The sequence below is a fragment of the Mustela lutreola genome, chromosome 2 (genome assembly GCF_030435805.1).
Source record: "Mustela lutreola isolate mMusLut2 chromosome 2, mMusLut2.pri, whole genome shotgun sequence".
Classification (NCBI taxonomy): Eukaryota; Metazoa; Chordata; class Mammalia; order Carnivora; family Mustelidae; genus Mustela; species Mustela lutreola.
The window spans coordinates 156,941,651-156,960,226 of NC_081291.1; the positions used below are offsets into that span (position 1 = coordinate 156,941,651).

Genomic DNA, 18,576 nt, shown 5'->3' on the forward strand with positions numbered 1-18,576 from the left:
CTGTCTGTGGAGATATGGAATGTTCTTTCAGACCCTTGGATAGAGTATTTGGGAAAAACAAGGGGCAGAATAGTACATTTATTATACTCCTTTTAAATAAAAATGAGGAAAAAATAAGAATGTGTATTTGCAGTTGTTTGTGTTTTACATAAAGAAAATTTGGAAGGATGCATACGAAACCAGTATTACCTGGGGAGATAGGGGTACAGAAATGGCAAATAGAACATGGATAGGAAGAAGAATTTTAAATTTACCTGCCAACTAAAAGTTTAAAAAGTTTTAGTCTTGAACTACCCCAGTACGGTAACAAATTATCTTGGAAAAAAACAAAAACCAAAAAACAAAGAAAAGAAGAGCCTTATCTTCAAGTAGAAGACAATCCCAGATGAAAGCAAGCTTACCCTCCAGGCAGCAGGATGTAGGGGGATGGAATCCCAGTAACAGATCTGCATTCTCTGAGGGTCAACCACACTCAGTCCCCCACCCCGACCAGGTCGTGACCAATGTTGCTTATTCAGATGCCCAAACTGTGTGAAAACCTGAGACAACTTGAGGCGGAGATGTGTGAGACACAAGGCAAGGCACTGGCCCAGGAAGGGGAACAGCTCAGGAAAACATTACCAAGGACATCTGCATCCCATTCTGAAGGAAGTATATTGAGCACAGAATTCCCTGAGAGATCTGGGCTGACACAGGTCTTAACGCATTTCCAAAAATGGTTTACAAAAAGAGACAAAACATGATGACAAACATTAAGAATCTGTGTCTGGCCACGGTTGGCCTCTGGGCCTGCCTTATATCTCCAGGTTATGTATCTTAGGTTTGAGTGCTTCCCATGTTCAGACCTTTTTCCATTCAACCTCATAAAAACCCAATAAAGTAGGCGTATTATTATTTCCATTTTCTTTATTTTACAGCCAAGGAAACCGAGGCCCTGAGCCAATCACTGTTAAGAGGTCACAGAGCTGGCACTCAGCCCCATGTGGGCCCAACCTTGCCCTCCTAGTCCCTGCTCGTAGCACCTTCTCCCCTGTCTTTTCAGGCAGAAATACGAAGTTCTAGCAATTTAGAGCCTCTTAATGTCTCCAAACCCAGCCTGCATCTTTATGACCTTGGCATTTCTCAGCCTAGAGAAATCCTCACCCGGTGCCTGGCTCCAATATGGCCCACTCTGTAGCCTTCCTTCTTCCTCCCCCAGGTCAGACCAAGAATTCCTTCCTGTTCCTGTTCCACGGGCTCTCCAGGACTTGGGCTGCAATTGTCCAGCCCAGCACATGCTAGCACCGTGCCAGGCACTTGACACATGCTAATCTCACTCACCACCGGCCCTGGGGGCAGGGGGCATCTGCAGCCTGTCCCATGGGCCCCTTCTACTCCACAGCCTGGGTTTCTTCCGCAGGCCTGCAGTAGCACGGTGAGTCGCCTCCGCCTCCATGCCCGCTGTTCCATAGCAGCTGCGTGCGGGCTCCTTTAGGACAAGGTGGGGAGCATCTGTTCATCCAGCCGCTCCCCACCCCTCTACACTCAGCAGCTGCCAAAGCATCTTGAATAAGAGTAGGCACTAATGATCAGGCCTCCATAGTTACTGTGGGGCACCAAAAGTGTTTGAGTTATAAATGGTTATTCTAACAACTATGCATTTTTAATGAAATTTAAAATAGAAGATAAAAGTGAGCATTAAAAGAGAATTAGGGTACAGGAGCAAACAGTACCGTGAAAATGATTTCTTGATTTAGAAAACGATATAGACAATAGAATGACTGAGAAGAAAGGTAGGAATGAATGAGTGTCTCTAAATGTGTGAGGGCCAGCTCCCCCCAACTCTTCTCAGGGAACAGCCCCTGGATTGAGAGGCTGGTAGGCCCCCACTGCTCAGTGCACAGTGACCTCTGAGTCAGCTGATGGACACTGACCCCTGAAGGACCCTGTCAGATTTTCTTTCTCTTACTGTCTCTTAAGAATTTGGACTTGCCGTTCATCTCTAGGTGAGGCTAGGATGGTCCCTCTGTAGAGAGACACAAAGCAAAACTACAGGGCTGGGACAGACAGATTTCTTATTCCTAGTTCCAGTCTCTGGAGGCCTGGTCATCTTCTTACCTTCAGACTCTGGAGTCACCCTGAATCCATATAATAAATGTCCATCTTTTGCTGGAGTTGGTTTCTGTCACTTGCCACCAGAGGGTCTAACCAGTGGTTCTCAACAAGCGTGGCTCTGCTGTCAGGGAGGATTTGGGGTTGAGTTGTCACAATGATACAGGGAGGAACATTCCGGACACCTACTGGGTGGGGGCCACGGAGCTAGACAGTCTCCCCAAAGAACTGTTTTCTGACCCATGTAGCTTTTGACGGTACTACAAGATATTACCACATGTGAAAAACCTGTTTAAATACTTTAGCCTGGAACCTGCGTCATAAATACAAAATCATTTTTACACATCATTAATGTCCACTGATTTTTTTCCAGAAATACAAGAAAAATTAAGGGACATCTGTATTTTATTTTGATCAGAACTTGTCAAAAAAATCATGTCCCCAAATGTGGTATTAGAGTCCCCAGTATAATATCCCTTGGTCTGCATTTCTAATAGTCACAGTTGCCAATCTTCATTTAAGCATAAACAACCGACTGTGTCATTTTGTTTCCTAGTGAGAGTGTGCTCAAACTTCTATACTGAGACATATAGCATTGTATAATAAATTCGTTTCCTTTTGTTTCTCCTTTATATTATAGTTAGGGTACTTGATATAACTGCTCTTCTTTACAATTTTCTAACTAGAAAGGTTCTAATTATATTTGAATTTCACTTCAGGAGAGTTAAGGTAGCACCACAAGATACTTGTTACAGAACGGGGGTGGTTGGTCTGGTTGGATGCGAACTCCTGTTTTAAACTACTGCAGACCTTGAGCACATGGAACTGATAATCAAAAGCTTTTGACAAAACTCCTATTCAAGGCTAGTCTTCCAGAGTCTTCAGTTCATCCCACTCTGTCACCATATTCTCCCCAATAATAATGGCTTCTAAAACATGGCAAAACTCTGCAGGGCCAACTACAGGACACAGACCTCCCTTCCATCAGAGCTGAGGTCCCACGGTACTGGTGGGATGAGGAAACAACATGGCCAACAGGTCCTTCCGATTCTCCCAAAAAGGCTGGTGACCACACAAAGGTCCTTTGAGGTCCCAGACTGAAGTAGGAAGAAGCTAGGACCTACTGGGTCCTAGCTAGAGTCCTAGCTAGGACCCCCAGTTCCTTCTCTTCCTAACGGAGGTAGCCCCACAGTTAACTTGCCAACCTGCCCTGACAGGGAACTGGCTGTGTGAGGGTACGAGCAGGGTTGCAGAGGGAAAGCTGGGCTTCTGGGAGGGACACACTCAGTCCAACTCTGTGCTCACTAGGGATCTGCCCCACGCGTTTGCTTCTGAGATCTCGCACGTTGAAAACTTATCAGGTCATTTTCTTTGGAGTTTCTAAGAACATGGGATTGGTTATATCAATTATAGTCCAGCAATAGTGGGATAATTAATATGTAGGTCCCAGAAATGATGCTGTTAACCAATGTTTATCAATAGGGAAAGATGATCACAATGTACTGTTCACTGAAAAAGTGGGTTATCAAAGAGTGTGCTTAGTAAGATACTACTGTGTGTGCATGTGTGCACACAAATGAAAAAGGATGACTAATTTCTTCAGTGGATTGGGATTATGGGTACTTTAAACTCTTTTTCCTTTTGTTCAACTGTCTTTCCTAATTTCTCTTCCATGGCCATATACTGCTCTTGCACTAAGAAAAAGGGTTATTTTTAATTTTTAGAAATTGGAGGTTTACTTAGATACCTTGGTGGACTCAGGCGCCGGACTCTTGCCTGAGGTGCCAGTCCTCAGTTGTCCCTGTGAGCCCACAGTGCCTTGCCCAGGAGCATTCACTCCAATGTATGCCACATGGAGGAGGGTGCAGGAGACGGGGTGAGCCGAGGCTGTCACACATACCTGTCTGAGTGAGCTCTCCCATCTCACACAGTGGATGATTGGGGTAAAGAGGCAGGGAGTGTAAGGGGCTTTCAAAAGAGGCTCCAGATCCTTTCGACATGTGACTAACAAAAGCTTCCAGTTTCGGGTGATACGGTTTCCTAAAGAGAGAATACAGAATCACTGGTCACTATGCTTCCAAAGAGCCCACAAGAGTTTCCACTTCAGCCAGCAGAAACCCTGCTCATCCATAATAACAGGTCCTGGCTCAGTCACTTTGATTTTTTTTTTTTTTTTTAAGATTTTATTTATTTATTTTGAGAAAGAACATGCACAGGAGCAGGGGGAGGGACAGAAGGAGAGGAAGGAGAGCAGCAGATCCCCTGCTGAGCAGAGCCTGCCTATCTTTAAAAAAATGTTTTAAAATTAGAGAATGCTTACCCTGACACAGTGTAGTCTAATCATCCTGGATTGCTGCAGGGTACTGTGTCTCTCCATAAAAAACAGAGGGTCTGTTATTATTCCTGGGGCTAAATCACATAAATATTTGCAAACTGGGGAATAAGAGTTCCAGACTGACAATGAGGCTGCCAATATGAATCCACGTTAACAAAGCTATCTATCAACAGGAGTCAAATGTTCTGCTCGAGGCCATTATTTCAGGTTGGTGAGTTTTGAGGCTCTGAGAAGGCTTTGCTGCCAATTTCAGGAATGAAATTTCACTACAGGAAGTGTTTGCTGAGCTATTCCAGCTTTTCAGGGCATCTGACTACTTAATGATATGCTAACATCTAACTGTATATATGACAATTTGGTTTTGGTCTGGAAAGATGGTGATTCATGGAAGAAAAACTTCACTTACAGGAGAGAGCAAATGGCTGGATCTTTTTAACAAGAAGAGGAAGAGGTAACCTGAGTCCCTAGGCCTGTCCTGGATCAAAATGACCAGGTCCTACCTGCCGAGTCCTCAGCTCCACCCCCCAGCCAAGAGGGTAGGGGGCACTAGGCAGATAATCCAAAAACACGTGTGAATGGATGTGACTGGGAAGTACCCCATCCTAAGATGCTTCACGAAAAGGCCAAGCTTCCCATAGCACTGAATATGGGAAGGTCCTATCCTGGTTTATTAGAATATTCATAATTCGATGGAAATATGAGCAAAACTGCTAATTGTGACAAAGACTCTCTTTGAGTAAACTATAGTTAGGCTCCTCTGAACCCTCTTTCCAACTAGGCTTCAACCTTTGGACTTTCATATTCTTTGGACTTGTGCACTCGGTTTTAGCAAAAATCCTGCTAAGTCGGAGTTAGCCAGAATCTCCCACTCTTGGTATCTGATCAACTTCCTCATCTAAAAAAAAATTCCTCATCCCCCAGGTGGTATGTGCTCACCCTGGCCTGCCTTTAGCAATCTCCTCACCCTTGAGGTCTCCTCTCCGTCATTTTCCATCCACTGACCTCCACCCTGCTCCTTGGCTATAAATTCCCACTGCCCATGTTGTATTTGGAATTGAGCCCAGTTCTACATGCAGATCTCTTTTCCCCTACTGCTTTAGTTCCTGAATACAATCTGTTTTGACTGCTACTAACTACTGTCCAGCTCTGGTTTTTCTTTAACAGTTGTATGCTAAAATCTGTTCTCCTCTGGGGCACCCGGGTGGTTCAGTTGGTTAAGCATGTGACCCTTGATTTCGGCTCAGGTCATGATCTCAGGGCCCTGAGGTGGAGCCCCATGTTGGGCTGCATGCTCAGTGGGGAATATGCTGGAGATTCTCTTCCTCTCCCCTCTGCCCTCCTCCACTTGTGCGTGCTTTCCCTCTCTTTCAAATAAATAAATCTTAAAAAAAGAATCTATTCTCTTCTTGGGAAATGGGTTAGATCCCATTTCTGAGGCCCTACACATGGTATTCACTAATAGAATGGAAGGATGTATCCCTCTACTGGGTTTAGGATTTTAGGTCTTGGGGTGCCCCATGCATTCTTTTCCCTCCCAGTGCCTCCTAGGTAGACATAGCAGCAATTAGGTTCAGTCAGGTAGACATCCCTAGGGCATGATGGAAACCATGACCTGGAAGGGACCTGGGGACCAAAATGACCAAGTGGAGCCACTTCATATAACCTGGATCACTCATTTCAGACCCTCACACAAGGCAAAGATAAACTTTGTTATTTGAGGCAATGTGTTCTTCAGTCTCTTTGTTACCAAAGGCTAGCCTTAGTCTGACTAACACAGATAATCATGTCTGTCATGATGAATTTTTTTTTCCAGGAAAAACTCATGTCATTGCAGACTCTTTGGAAATCTACTTGCCTATTGAAAATTGAAAGAATTAAAGGTGCTACTATCTTAAGGCTTCATACAATTCACTTCCAGAGTTTTTATTTACATTTTTGTACACATCATTTATATCCCTCCATGCCATGAAGCTTGACACAGAACCCCGGGGCTAATCTATACAGCCATGAGAAAATTTACTGTGCTTTAGTTATAACCGGAGCAATTACTGAGTCCTGCCAGAACATTAAAACAGAGAAGAGGTATAATACCAGTGATACTCTTTATCAGAAGACACAATTCAAAAAAGCTTACATGGCTGCATTGGAATGAGTTCATACCATAGATTTTTAGAATTTATGTGAAAGAATTTATATTATTAATGAAATGAAATTCTGAAAAAATCAGCTCAATATACCTTTCTTGGTCGTTGGCTTTCTGGACCTCTGTGCACTACCTGAGATTAAATGCCCCTCATCCTTTCTTCAAACTTTTTCCTTTCTTAACTCTCCTAGCATCGCCTCCTGTTTGCAAAGTCACCGTGTCTCCTCCTGGGATCCTCCTTTCTCTCTGTGCTACGTTCTAGGTTGGTGCTTGCCAGGACCCTGTTTTAGCCTTCCCTTGCTCCATAGGCTCTGATACCAGTCACCCATGGCATAAGTGTGACCTCTCAAATGTACCCCTATCTCCCAGCAGGACAATGTACCTGAGATCAGGACCTGAGCCAAAGGCAGAGGCTTAAACCACTGAACCACCCATGTGCCCAGGAACAGCCTCTCTTGTATGAATCTTTAGCCTCCTGCTCTCCTACTTCCTCCTCCCATCTAGTTACATACTGCCTTACTGTTCTCATACTGAGCAGCTCTTCCAGCCCCAGGCTCTTTGCACTTGCCGTTCCCGCTATCTGGAACACTCTTCTGCCAGATCTGTACAGGGCAGCCTCCTTCTTTTTTTTTTTTTAAAGATTTTATTTATTTGACAGGAGAGAGAGGGATCACAAGTAGGCAGAAAGGCAGGCAGAGAGAGGGGAGGAAGCAGGCTCCCCACTGACCAGAGAGCCCGACATGGGGCTCGATCCCAGGACCCTGAGATCATGACCTGAGCTGAAGGCAGAGGCTTAACCCACTGAGCCACCCAGGCACCCCCAGGCTCCTTCATTTTATTTAGGTGCCGGCCCACATCCCATCTCCTGGTACGTGGACCCACGACATGTCACAATACCTGATGCATAACAGGTGTTTGAAAATAAAATGTATTGAATAAATACAGACTGAAGTGAATATTCTTTTCTTCCTTGGATGTAGAAAAGAGTATCTAATTCATATCCGTGAATGCAAATTTTATTTTTTACATTTAATAAACATGGTATATCTATGACTAATAACCTTACTGCTGGCTAAACGCCATTCTAGGAAAACTTTGTCATGAGGCACAGGGCATTCAAAGTTTTTCCACTGCAAAGACTTGGGAGAGTCACGGAATGTGTCACCATGAAGGGAAACACCAGGGCCACCAACCTGTATGGACGTCAGCTCCTACGTTCTCAGCTCACTGAAACCCTGGCCTGCTGGCTCAGATAGCCCCTCACTAGATTAGCGCAGCCTTTCAGAGGTCATAAAAATTAATGATTAGTGAAGCTGAACTAGTTCCTGGGAAGGCAGCAGGCGCAGCTAGTGACCAAGACCCCACAGTCCCAGGGGATTCAGGAGCCCAAAGTGGCGCCACGTCCTGGGAGTCCTGCTCACTCTAAGTGTGCATTTATAAGGACAAGTCAACTTTATGCTTTTAAAGATGGACTAAAGGACAGTAATTAAACAAGCATACTCTTTCCTCTTTCCACCGATGTCTTCAAGCAGCTCTTAAAGACACAAAATGTGCAGTAAAATAGAAGTAGGTCAAAAGATCAAGGCCAGGGAAAATGAGGGCAGAGGTAGCCAGAGCAGCTGATCCCCCCCCCCCCCCGCCCCCAGGAACTGTGTCTCTCCACTGGGAATTCCAAAAATGGCCATGTCAGGGGATCCTGCCATGGCTGTGACGGAATGAGGGGCCCTGGGACCTGGCCTCATGACCGCGACCTTGCAGGGGAGGAAGGAGGCCGGGCCCAGCAAGCCTGCAGGCCACTGTAGGAAATGAAACACCATCATGGTTCCACCTCTCAGTATGACCAGCTCAGTGCTTCAGTCCTTCCCCTTGGTTAGACTTCACAAGGCTGTGATCAGGGTTGGACCACTTTCCCCACATTCCAGGATGGAGTACTGAGGCTCACAAAGGTGAAGGGATTTGCCTTCTATCAGAAATGTTACAAGGGCCTCAGAGGGTTCCACAGCAGAGGCTGAAATCTATCATGAGGCACCTGATTGGTCATTTTGACTCATGATTTTTTTTTTTTTATATTTTCTTTATTTATTTTGACAGAGGTCACCAGCGGTCAGAGAGGCAGGCAGAAAGAGAGGGGGAAGCAGGCTCCCCGCCGAGCAGAGAACCCAATGCGGGGCTTGATCCCAGGACCCTGAGATCATGACCTGAGTCAAAGGCAGAGGCTTTAACCCACTGAGCCACCCAGGCGCCCCTTGACTCATGATTTTCACGAAGGTCCTGAATTCACTCTGCAACCAAGCTAGCCCAACAACTATTTCATGCCAGGCTTGGGCAGGGCACCATTGATAAAGGAGCAAGATGCAATGCCCTCGAGGAGCCTCGTGGTGTGGGAAGGGCAGAAGCGATCATGCTAGAAGACACACTGCAAAGAACGGAAATGCACAGGGGAGGCCCTGCATGCTGGCGGGCAGCCGTTCCCAATGGGCGCCTTCTCTAGGAACAGCTAGGGTAACCTCCAGAGCCTCGAGGTGCTCAGGGACACGACACGACTGGTCTGAGGAGAGACCCCCGGTCGGAACCAAGCCACTGGAATTCTCACATCTGGGAATGGGAAGCCCAGTGAGAGAAAGGGGAGAGAAGCCACGAGTTGCCAGGTACTGTCCACAGAGTCTTTGAGGCTCCCCCAAATCTGGCCAACCAAGAGGCCTTTTGGCCTATCCATTCCTGGGCAATTCAAAGAGCAGATACCCACGGTCTGTGCTGGTGGAGCAAAGCCACTTCTCTGAGCTGCCTTCCCTGCACCCCACCTCATGTCCTTCTGCCATCCCGGACACTCCAGACCATCCCCCGATCCAGCCACCAGAGGATGAATCCCCAGCGCAGCAAGGAGCCTCTATCCTTGCTCTAATCCTAAGGCCAGTTCAGGATTGGTCATTAAATATTTTGTTCTGAGACCCTTGCTGTAATCCCCCTTATTAGTGGCAGTGCCTGATACAACCAGAGAAGCCATCCTCACACACCAGGAGAGGTTTCCCGAGGTGGCAGTATCTCAGGGGAGCGTCTGAGGAGCTGTAGGAGTGGGTCACGTGGGGACGGGGTGAGCAAGCTAAACAGCAGGGGCAAAGGCCTGAAGGGGTAGGCGGCTGGCGAGAGGGGCCAGAGTAGGAGTAGAAGGTCCCAGCAGGAAGGCAGGCACAGAAGGCTAGAGGTCAGAGGAAGAAAGCCAGTGTCTGTGTGGTCTTCGACCTAGAGGCTTTTCTGACCATGGGACACTGGGACATGTACCCAGGTTTCCTAAACATAGAAAGGACACAAGTACCCAGATTGCAAGCTCTATGGCCTCCAGCAGGAAAGGAGCACAGGAAAGCCTACAGTCAGATGCTAGTTCAGGATGTGTTTCTATTCAAGGGTTCACTTTCTCTTCTCCATAATCCTGGATGGTGAGAAGCCTAGAGATGCTAAGAGTCACTCTGAGACCCCTTCCCTGGGGTTCACACCACCATCCACTAGAAGGAACAGGGCCTTGGCAACAGGAAGGCAACCCACGGTTCCCCCAGACTGGCCCTGCGCGGGGCAGGCTGGCATCCAGAAACATCCCATCTGCATGACATCTTCCTCACTGAGCACTCCCCTCCGTCTCCTCCGCTCATTCAGTCTGCCCTGTGAGGGGTGTTAGGTGCCCCCGGACACGGCGCTGAGGCTTGGCCCATCATTTCAGTGCCAACCCTGCCTCTCGTTTTAGAACCGTACCTTTTCCATATGCAATCTGTTGGATTATTTTTCATCCTAAGGGCTCTCAACCAAGGATGTTCTATTCCTATCCCCATGAAAAATGAAAAGGTGGAATTCCATGTGTATGACTCTGCAGCTGGAGTGCACGCTCTCTTCTATCATGTATATGACTCTGCAGCTGGAGTGCATGCTCTCTTCTATCATGTATATGACTCTGCAGCTGGAGTGCACGCTCTCTTCTATCATGTATATGACTCTGCAGCTGGAGTGCACGCTCTCTTCTATCATGTATATGACTCTGCAGCTGGAGTGCACGCTCTCTTCTATCATGTATATGACTCTGCAGCTGGTGTGCACGCTCGCCTCTATCATTTCACTCGATCCTGACCTAGCACCGGTCCACGGCAGCATCCCCATGGCAGAGATGAGGGGGGAGGCCCAGAGATTAAGAGACCTCCCTGCTGTCCCAAACCCCACAGCTGCCCCAGGGTCTGAGGACATCTGGCCCAGTGTTCACTGCACCGTGTCCCAGCTCTTTCTCAAACTGTAGAACAGGACGGGACAGGAGACCTCATGCTGGCCTGGACCCACATCTCACTTTCTCTGCTGTGTGGCCTTACACAGCTGTCCTTGCTTCTCTGGGCCTCCTCTTTCTCCACTGGGAAATGACAATTAACACGCAGGATTGTTCTGAAGATCAGGCTCCCAGCAAACAGGATGTGCTCGACAAGTGTGGCTCAGTCCCCTTTTCTGTTATTCTCCAGCCAGTGTTTTGACTGGGACAGAGAAAACAGATTCTTAAAAACAACTTGTAGAAAAAGTGCAATTTACCTGTTGGCCACCAGAGTGCAGTCAATTTCTGGTCGCTTGGTTTTGGGAATGACATACAGTGGGTACCTGTCCCCATGTCGAATGAACACATGCACGGAGACCAGCTTAAAATGATGTGGGGCGTGACCTGTAGGAGAGGAGCGGATTGCCTGGTTAGCATTTAGGAGGTATGGACCCTGTCCAGTCCACAGAAGAGCACGGATGAGCATGGCAGCAGGGTGCCATGGAGGGGGGTGCTCACAAGGCAGGTGGAGGAACGGAGACAGGGCCAGTTAGGTCTCAGACACCCCCGCCCCCAAAGTAACAGGGAGGCTCTGGGAGTGTAACTGGGAGCTGGCAGCCAGCAGCCAGTAAAATGGGGTCCCGATGATTCACGCAGCCCCTCTCACATCCACAGCCTGAGGGAGGCCTACGAAGGGCTGGAAACAATGACTTCTGCTTTGAAGCTCCATGAAACAGGGGCTCCTAACTGGCTCAGTCGACAGCATGCAACTCTTAATCTCAGGGTTGTGAGTTCAAGCCCCACATTGGGTGTGGAGCCTACTTAAAAAAATAAAATAAAGCTCCATAAAACAAATCAGGGCACAGTATGATAAAAATATTCAATATCATTCTTTGATACATTTAAAAAAAAGCAGAAGTCAACACAGAAATCCTATTTTGCTACACCTTTACTGCAAGATACCAACAGAGCAGCCCGCATCCTGTGGATGTCCAAAGCCCTCAGAAAGTTTCCTGGAAAGGGGGGTAGACAGGGGTGACGCCCTTGAGTCCATAAAGCCTGCCTTTCCATCTCTGGTATCTCAACAGAAACCATGAGGGTGAATGTGTGCAGAGGGTCTCTCGTGAGCCATGTGCTATTCCAGAGTGGTTACGGAAGCCTCTGGGCAGCCTTGTGAGTAGGGACTGCTACTTATGCCCATTTCACAGACGAGGAAGCTAAGACCTGGGAACTCATTCAAGGGCACAGCCTACAGGGTGTGAGCAGCTACAGAGTGTGAGCCCAGGCCACCTGTCCCTTCCTACTACGCTGTGCTGCTTGAAGAACTACTAGTCCCCAGAGGGGTGCGCGTCCAGGTGCCACACTGGGCGGCACAGGAAGGCCTACCTTCCATGCTGCGCTCAGCCACGCTGGGAATGTTGCAGTACAAGAGAGCTTCGTAAATGGGGTCCGTCACGGGGGGCTCAGTCACCGGCTCAGGCATGACTCTCTTTCGACTCTTGCTACTCACTCCATTTTTAGCTGTGGACACTGGGGTCAGGTGGACTGCAAGGGAAGCAAAGCAGGTCATGACACGTGCAGTCACCGGGGGGTGGGGTACCAGGCCAGCCCCAGGGCCCCAGAGCACGGCTGGATTTTCACCAAGTAACTCTTCTCCTCCCTCAGCACTGGGGTGGAATTCAGTCCAGCCAGAGGTCAGCTTCTCATCAGGAACTGTTTCTTGAGCCCCCACTTTGCCCTGTCTCTTTCTCAAGGCCATTACCTCCTCCCGACCAGTAATGAGCTGTGCAAAGGCAGGTGGGCCACCCTGGAGAAAGGGGCTTTGCTCCGATGGTAAAGGAAGAACTTTGTGCAGCCTGGTTACTTTATTCTTAACACCCTTTGAATTCTAGTAAATACCAGAGAGGAAAACCATCACCTCTTGAGTGCCTAGGAAGTACCAGATGTGGGGACAGATCTCATTTCCTATCACTGGCTTTGTACCTTGAGGTCCCCAGGAGCCCGATGACAGGCATCACTCATTAATCCTCACAAGACCACTGTTACAAAGGAGGGAGCCTGGTGCTAAGTGGGAAGTTGAGGCAGCCGCCCAAGGCGGAGGTGGTGGACAAAGCCCCATGCGAAGCTCATTCCTCTGCCTCCAGGCCAGGTTTTCCCCACCAGTCTTCCGGATGTCACGTGTGGGCCCTGCAGTCTATCTGTCATCTAGCACCCCTCTTTTTGTGGGTGAACCGCTCCTTCCGCATGTCCCTGTCCCCAGCTGCGGATGGACATGTGACCAAGTCAATGAGGACAGTGATGGGGCAATTAGTCTCCTTTTGCTTGACAGAGGCACTGTGCACACACTAGAAAAGGGTCTCTTTTGTATGCCAATCTCTAAGAACAGAAACCCGGGGCTGCCCCAGCTACCTGTCCCTCCTCAGAGAGCCTCTGTCTGCAGTGGGAGAAAATGATGCTGAGTAGAGACAAGGCAGACCAAGACATGCAGAGGCTTAATCAGAGAGAGAGAGAGTTGAGGACATCTATTCTTGGAGACCTTGGGTTCAGATGTGGCTGAAGCCAGACCTCTCTTAGATGTCCCAGCTATATACATTGTACATAACCCTTGCTGCTTAAGCTAGTTTGAATTGGGCTTTAGTTACTTTCAACCAAATGAGTCCTGACTAATAGACTTTATCAATTACTTATAAGCAGATGTAAGTCCATCTTTTGGGTTGATGGTCCCCAACTTTTCCATGTATGGGGGACCTCTTTGCAGCATCACACATTTTCTGGAACTCTCTACGCAATAATAGTTGTATTTTTAGTATCCACCAGCTGAGGAAATGTACAGAAATAGTTGTGTCCATGTATCATTAAATTTCTAAAAGATTTATTAACCACCAGAATATATATACATACATTTGAACAATAGCTAAAACAGGGCCCAACCACCAGTTTAAATCCATTTAAATTCCCTAATTCCTTCTACAGATTTTTCCAAATAAGTACTTAAGACTTCCCTTGGGCAAACAGATGTCATAAAAAGGTAAAAGACAAACAATCCACTCATTGAAAGGAAAATATTTGCAACCTACATAACAGACAAATTATTATTATTTTTTTAAGATTTTATTTATTTATTTGACAGAAATCACAAGTAGTCGGAGAGGCAGGCAGAGAGAGAGAGAGAGGGAAGCAGGCTCCCCGCTGAGCAGAGAGCCCGATGCTCAGGACCCTGAGATCATGACCTGAGCCGAAGGCAGCGGCTTAACCCACTGAGCCACCCAGGCGCCCCACAGACAAATTATTAATATCCAAAATACATATGGGATCCTACAACTAAAACATTGGCAGGGGACACGAGTAGGCTGATTACAGAAAAACAAATGCCAGTGGCAAAGAACATACAAAAAGATATCCAACGTTATTCATACTTAAATGCAGTCTCTGATCCCGCCTATCAGACTAGAATATCATGTTTTAATAATAATAGCAGTACTGACAAGGGTATGAAAACCCACTTCCACACCACAGGTAAGAGTGGAAATAGAAACTGTCCGTAAACATTTGGCAGTATCTACTAAATGTTCTATGTGCCTTATCCCCGATTCCATTACTCCGCATTTTGGAATTTACTCATCGGACATCAATCCCAATCACAAAGCTATGTGGCCAAGGAGATTCGCTGTAAGGCTGCTTGTAGTAACGGAAAAAGGGCAACGACTAAATATCCCTTGTTAACAGAACAGAACGCTACATCCATTTTGGGAATATTCTGCTACAGTTAAAGAGAATGGAAAAGAATCAAAGATAAATGAAACGAGGTGAAAATACCAAGTTACTGGATAAGAAAAAAACAAACTATAAATATACGAATATATAAGCATCAGTTTATTATGTAAGTACACAGAAAAATGTCTATAAGGACATCCATTATAATGCAGCAGTGGTTTCCTCTGGGGAATGGGTGGAACAGGGTATGAACAAGTATTTTTATTGTTTTTCTCCCGAAATATTTATATTGTTTTACAGATCTACATACATACACATTTACAGTAAGCATGTGTTACATACCTCCTCTACGCATAGACATAAACGTGTCTTTCCAGAACATCCAGATATACTTCTCTTATCAGCACATTTTCATTCCTTACTTGTATTAAAACAACCGTCACAGAGCTATAGAACTGGTCCTTCACCAATTCAAATTAGTCTTTTGGTTGGCCCTACAGCCACTTTCTTCACAGCAGCTGGAAATGGCCAGAACTGCTAAAACACAAGCTCAGGTGTCCAGAGGTAATTTACCATTGTGGGATTTGGGTCAGAGCAAGGGAAGGAGAAAAGGATATGGCTGAAGGCAGCATCTTAATGACCCAGCAATTCTGGCCGTGTGGTAACCCTCAGTCCTAAACTCTGCTCTTTCATGAAACGGTACCAGATTCTGGCCCCTTGGCCATGCCTGCGGCCATATTTCCTTTGAGTCTGGGCCAGGCAGAGGTGAAGCTAAGGACATGTGAACGTAAGAGTGACACAGGAACATAGGGACACAGGTTTGCAAGCTTACCTGTAAGCACGTGGTGTGGGGTAAGGCCTATGGGAGCCACCCCTTGGGAACTGCTAGACTGAATGTGTCCCCCTAAAATTCACATGTTGAAACCCTAACCCTCAATGTGATAGTATTGGGAGGGGAGGCCTTTGGAAGATGATTCGGTCAAATGGGATTAGCATCCCCATAACTGAGACCCCAAAGAGTAATCCCCCACCTGGCCCTCCACCATCTGAGTTTACAGAGAAAAGATACCTTCTGAGAAGCGGGTCTTCATAGACACTGAATCTTCAGGTGCTTTGATCCTGGACTTCCCAGTCTTCAGAACAAAAAAATATAAATTTCTGTTGTTTATAAGCTACCCCATTAATGGCATTTTTATTAAGCTGCCCAGTGGAATAGGAAGGAACGAGGGTGGTTGTGCGACCCAAGGAAGCAGTGGTTTGAAAGACACAGATAGAGACTGGGTGATAATCAGAGGCCTTCGATCCAGAAAGATTTCATCTACTACTTCCTCGGCATCTGAACCTATCGGCCTCACCCATGCTACTGAGATCACCCCATGCCGTTTGTACCCTGCTGAGTCACCAGAATGCAGGGTGGGTCCACACAGGGCCCTTCAGTGAGCCCTCCAGATGCTAGACATTTGGGGGAGCTTCTGATGCACAGAAGCCAGGGGGCAAGACGTCTCCTCCAGATCCACCCTCCTACCTCCTCACCCCCAACTTAGTTCTCACTGTCCTGAACTGCTCGGAGCTGCCCCCACTGCCACAGGGTGGGCACACCCCTCCTTTTGTGTTTAACTATCCTCATTCCACCACCGTTCCCCAAATCTGGCCAACTCCATTATGATCCTGGTGTCACCGCTCTGGGAAGCCCACTCCAACATCCCTCTTCCATTGGCCCCCCTGACTCCTGGTCCTTGCTGCCATCTTGCCTCACAACACAGTACTCATCAACAGGGTTGTCCACAGTTGCTCAACAGGCCACCCCAAACATCGAGGGAGTCAGGGCTGTATCTTTTTCATCTTTATATTCCCCGTCCGACCAGCAAAGGGCAGGTGTCCTACATGGCTTGTTGAACTGGAGGCCCACTCTGAGCCAGGCGCTGGGCTCTACGCTTTGAGGAAGTGTTTTACTGGACAGAGAAAAGACGGGCAAGGGCCTGGGTCAGGGGCAGATTGTTACTTAACAGCACAGGCCCTTGAGCCATAAGCCCCTAGGTGACCTTGGGCCTCAGGCCACCTCAGTTGCTTGGACAGACTCAGTGACCCACAGGATCAGCAGGTGATCCTACAGCCAGGTGTCTGCTGCCAGCTCATTACCAGGGAGGCTCTGACTTGCACACGACAAGTTAGAGTCCCTCTGCTAGGGGCTCTGTGTGGGCTCGAAGCCCATGCCCAGGGTCTCTAGCTCATCTCCCTGTATCAGGGCTCTGGTCAAGGACAGACGACACACATCTACCTGCACACCTGGCTTTCCTCCACTAGCTTTAGCCTGTATGCAAGCCCTTCACAGGTGCCTCAAATCTGACTTGCCTGAGCGTTGTGGGGACTCCCATCCCGGGATCAGATCACCGCCCCTCCCTTCCTTCTCTGGAGGGGCACTCCCTGCCCCTGCCCCATGCCAACACTGTGGCCAGGTGGAGGGCTACCATGCTGCTCCTCTAAGATCCTGCCCATGCCTTACTGACTGACAGGGACCCGAGTCTAGCCACTTGTGCCAACGAGGCCCCTTTCGAGGAAAGAAAGGTTTCCCCATGTAGAAGCAGCAATTTCATAAGAAGTGAGGTGGCCTCCTGCCATCCCTACTCGAGGTTATAGGCCACTTCCTACTGTCCCTAGGCCTATGTGGTTCAGTTGTCAGCTCCTCCTCTCCTTACGCTGATATCCTGGCAGATCCAAATCAGGTGTTAGGGACCCACAGGTGTTCTGGTGAAGGCAAACACGACAGGCAAAAGTGTTGGCTCACCTCGCCATTGCTGACTCAGCTGCCTGAGTCACATCACTGACCATGTCAGCAAAGACCCTCATGGGGCCAAAGGCACGGCCCCACCATGTACCTTTTACCTCCCTTGCTCCAGGGCCTACCTCACCCTCAGTGCTGGACTGGTCATCTTCCCAGCAGACGGTAGTAACCTCTTGGGACTTGTCATTTCTGGGGCCGCTAAAGTCTGTCCTCGGTCACGTGTGCTGCCATGGCTGTCCATGGTTCTGAATGCAGGGAGGTGGTAGGGAGCTGCGGGCTACTGAGTCACAATCGTGGGTTTGAGCCCTGACTTTGTTACTTCCCAGCTGCATGACCTTAGGCAAATCCTCCTGCCTCACTATGCCTCATGCCCTTCCCCCATAAAACGAAGATGATGGCATCTCGACCAGCGTGGGGTCATGGATGGCCCAAGACCTCCCCTGTGGGACACTGAGCTGTGCCTGCTGTGTATCCCTTCTTAGGGATAAAGAAGTGCTATTTGCATGGGGCGCCTGGGTGGCTCAGTGGGTTAAGCCTCTGCCTTCAGCTCAGGTCATGATCTCAGGGTCCTGGGATTGAGCCCCACATCGGACTCTCTGCTCAGCAGGGAGCCTGCTTCCTCCTCTATGACTGCCTCTCTGCCTACTTGTGATCTCTGTTTGTCAAATAAATAAAATCTTAAAAAAAAAAAAAAAGTGCTATTTGTATGTCTGGAAGTGATTATTCTGGCTCCTTCCAGGCTCTCAGAAGGTGCTCCCTTCAACTCGGGATCTGGAAGGGATGCTGTCCCTCTGTGTCCACACCTTTCACAGAAACACAATGGACCAGTCTCCTGTCCCCTCTCAACTACCCAATTTTAGCAGCTTTTCTGACTCCTTTAAATACATTCAGCTTATCTAAGATGGCACCTTTTTTTTTTTTAAGCTCCACACCCAGTGAGGGCTTGATCTCAGGACCCTGATATCAAGAGTCACATGCTCTACTGACTGAGCCCACAAGATGCCCCCAAGATGCCACCTTCTTATATGCTAAAATACCCCTACTTCCAGTATCCCCCAATAATCCAAAGGCTCTTGAATTCCGTCTCCTTCACTGGCCTGCCAAAGAATAATGATTTGCTCTACAGGTAGTTCCCACAATTCCCTCAGTGCCCCTCCATCCACCGAGTTGTCTTAAAGGTCCATCGTGCCTCTGCCCTGCACTGAATATAAAAATGTCTGTGAGTAATTCTC

At 47.9% G+C, this 18,576-nt stretch overlaps 1 protein-coding gene across 7 annotated transcripts in view; it reads right to left on the bottom strand.

Moving 5' to 3' along the window:
- Window positions 1-18,576, bottom strand: part of PXYLP1 (2-phosphoxylose phosphatase 1) — a 68,440-nt gene that overhangs the window by 2,876 nt on the left and 46,988 nt on the right. For all 7 annotated transcript variants that reach the window (XM_059163930.1, XM_059163929.1, XM_059163926.1 and 4 more), the window contains 3 exons: window positions 12,235-12,393; window positions 11,127-11,253; window positions 3,992-4,131 (listed from right to left, as the gene is read on the bottom strand). In XM_059163930.1, the coding sequence (XP_059019913.1) occupies window positions 3,992-4,131; window positions 11,127-11,253; window positions 12,235-12,393 (426 nt within the window). The remainder of the gene's footprint in view (window positions 1-3,991; window positions 4,132-11,126; window positions 11,254-12,234; window positions 12,394-18,576) is intronic.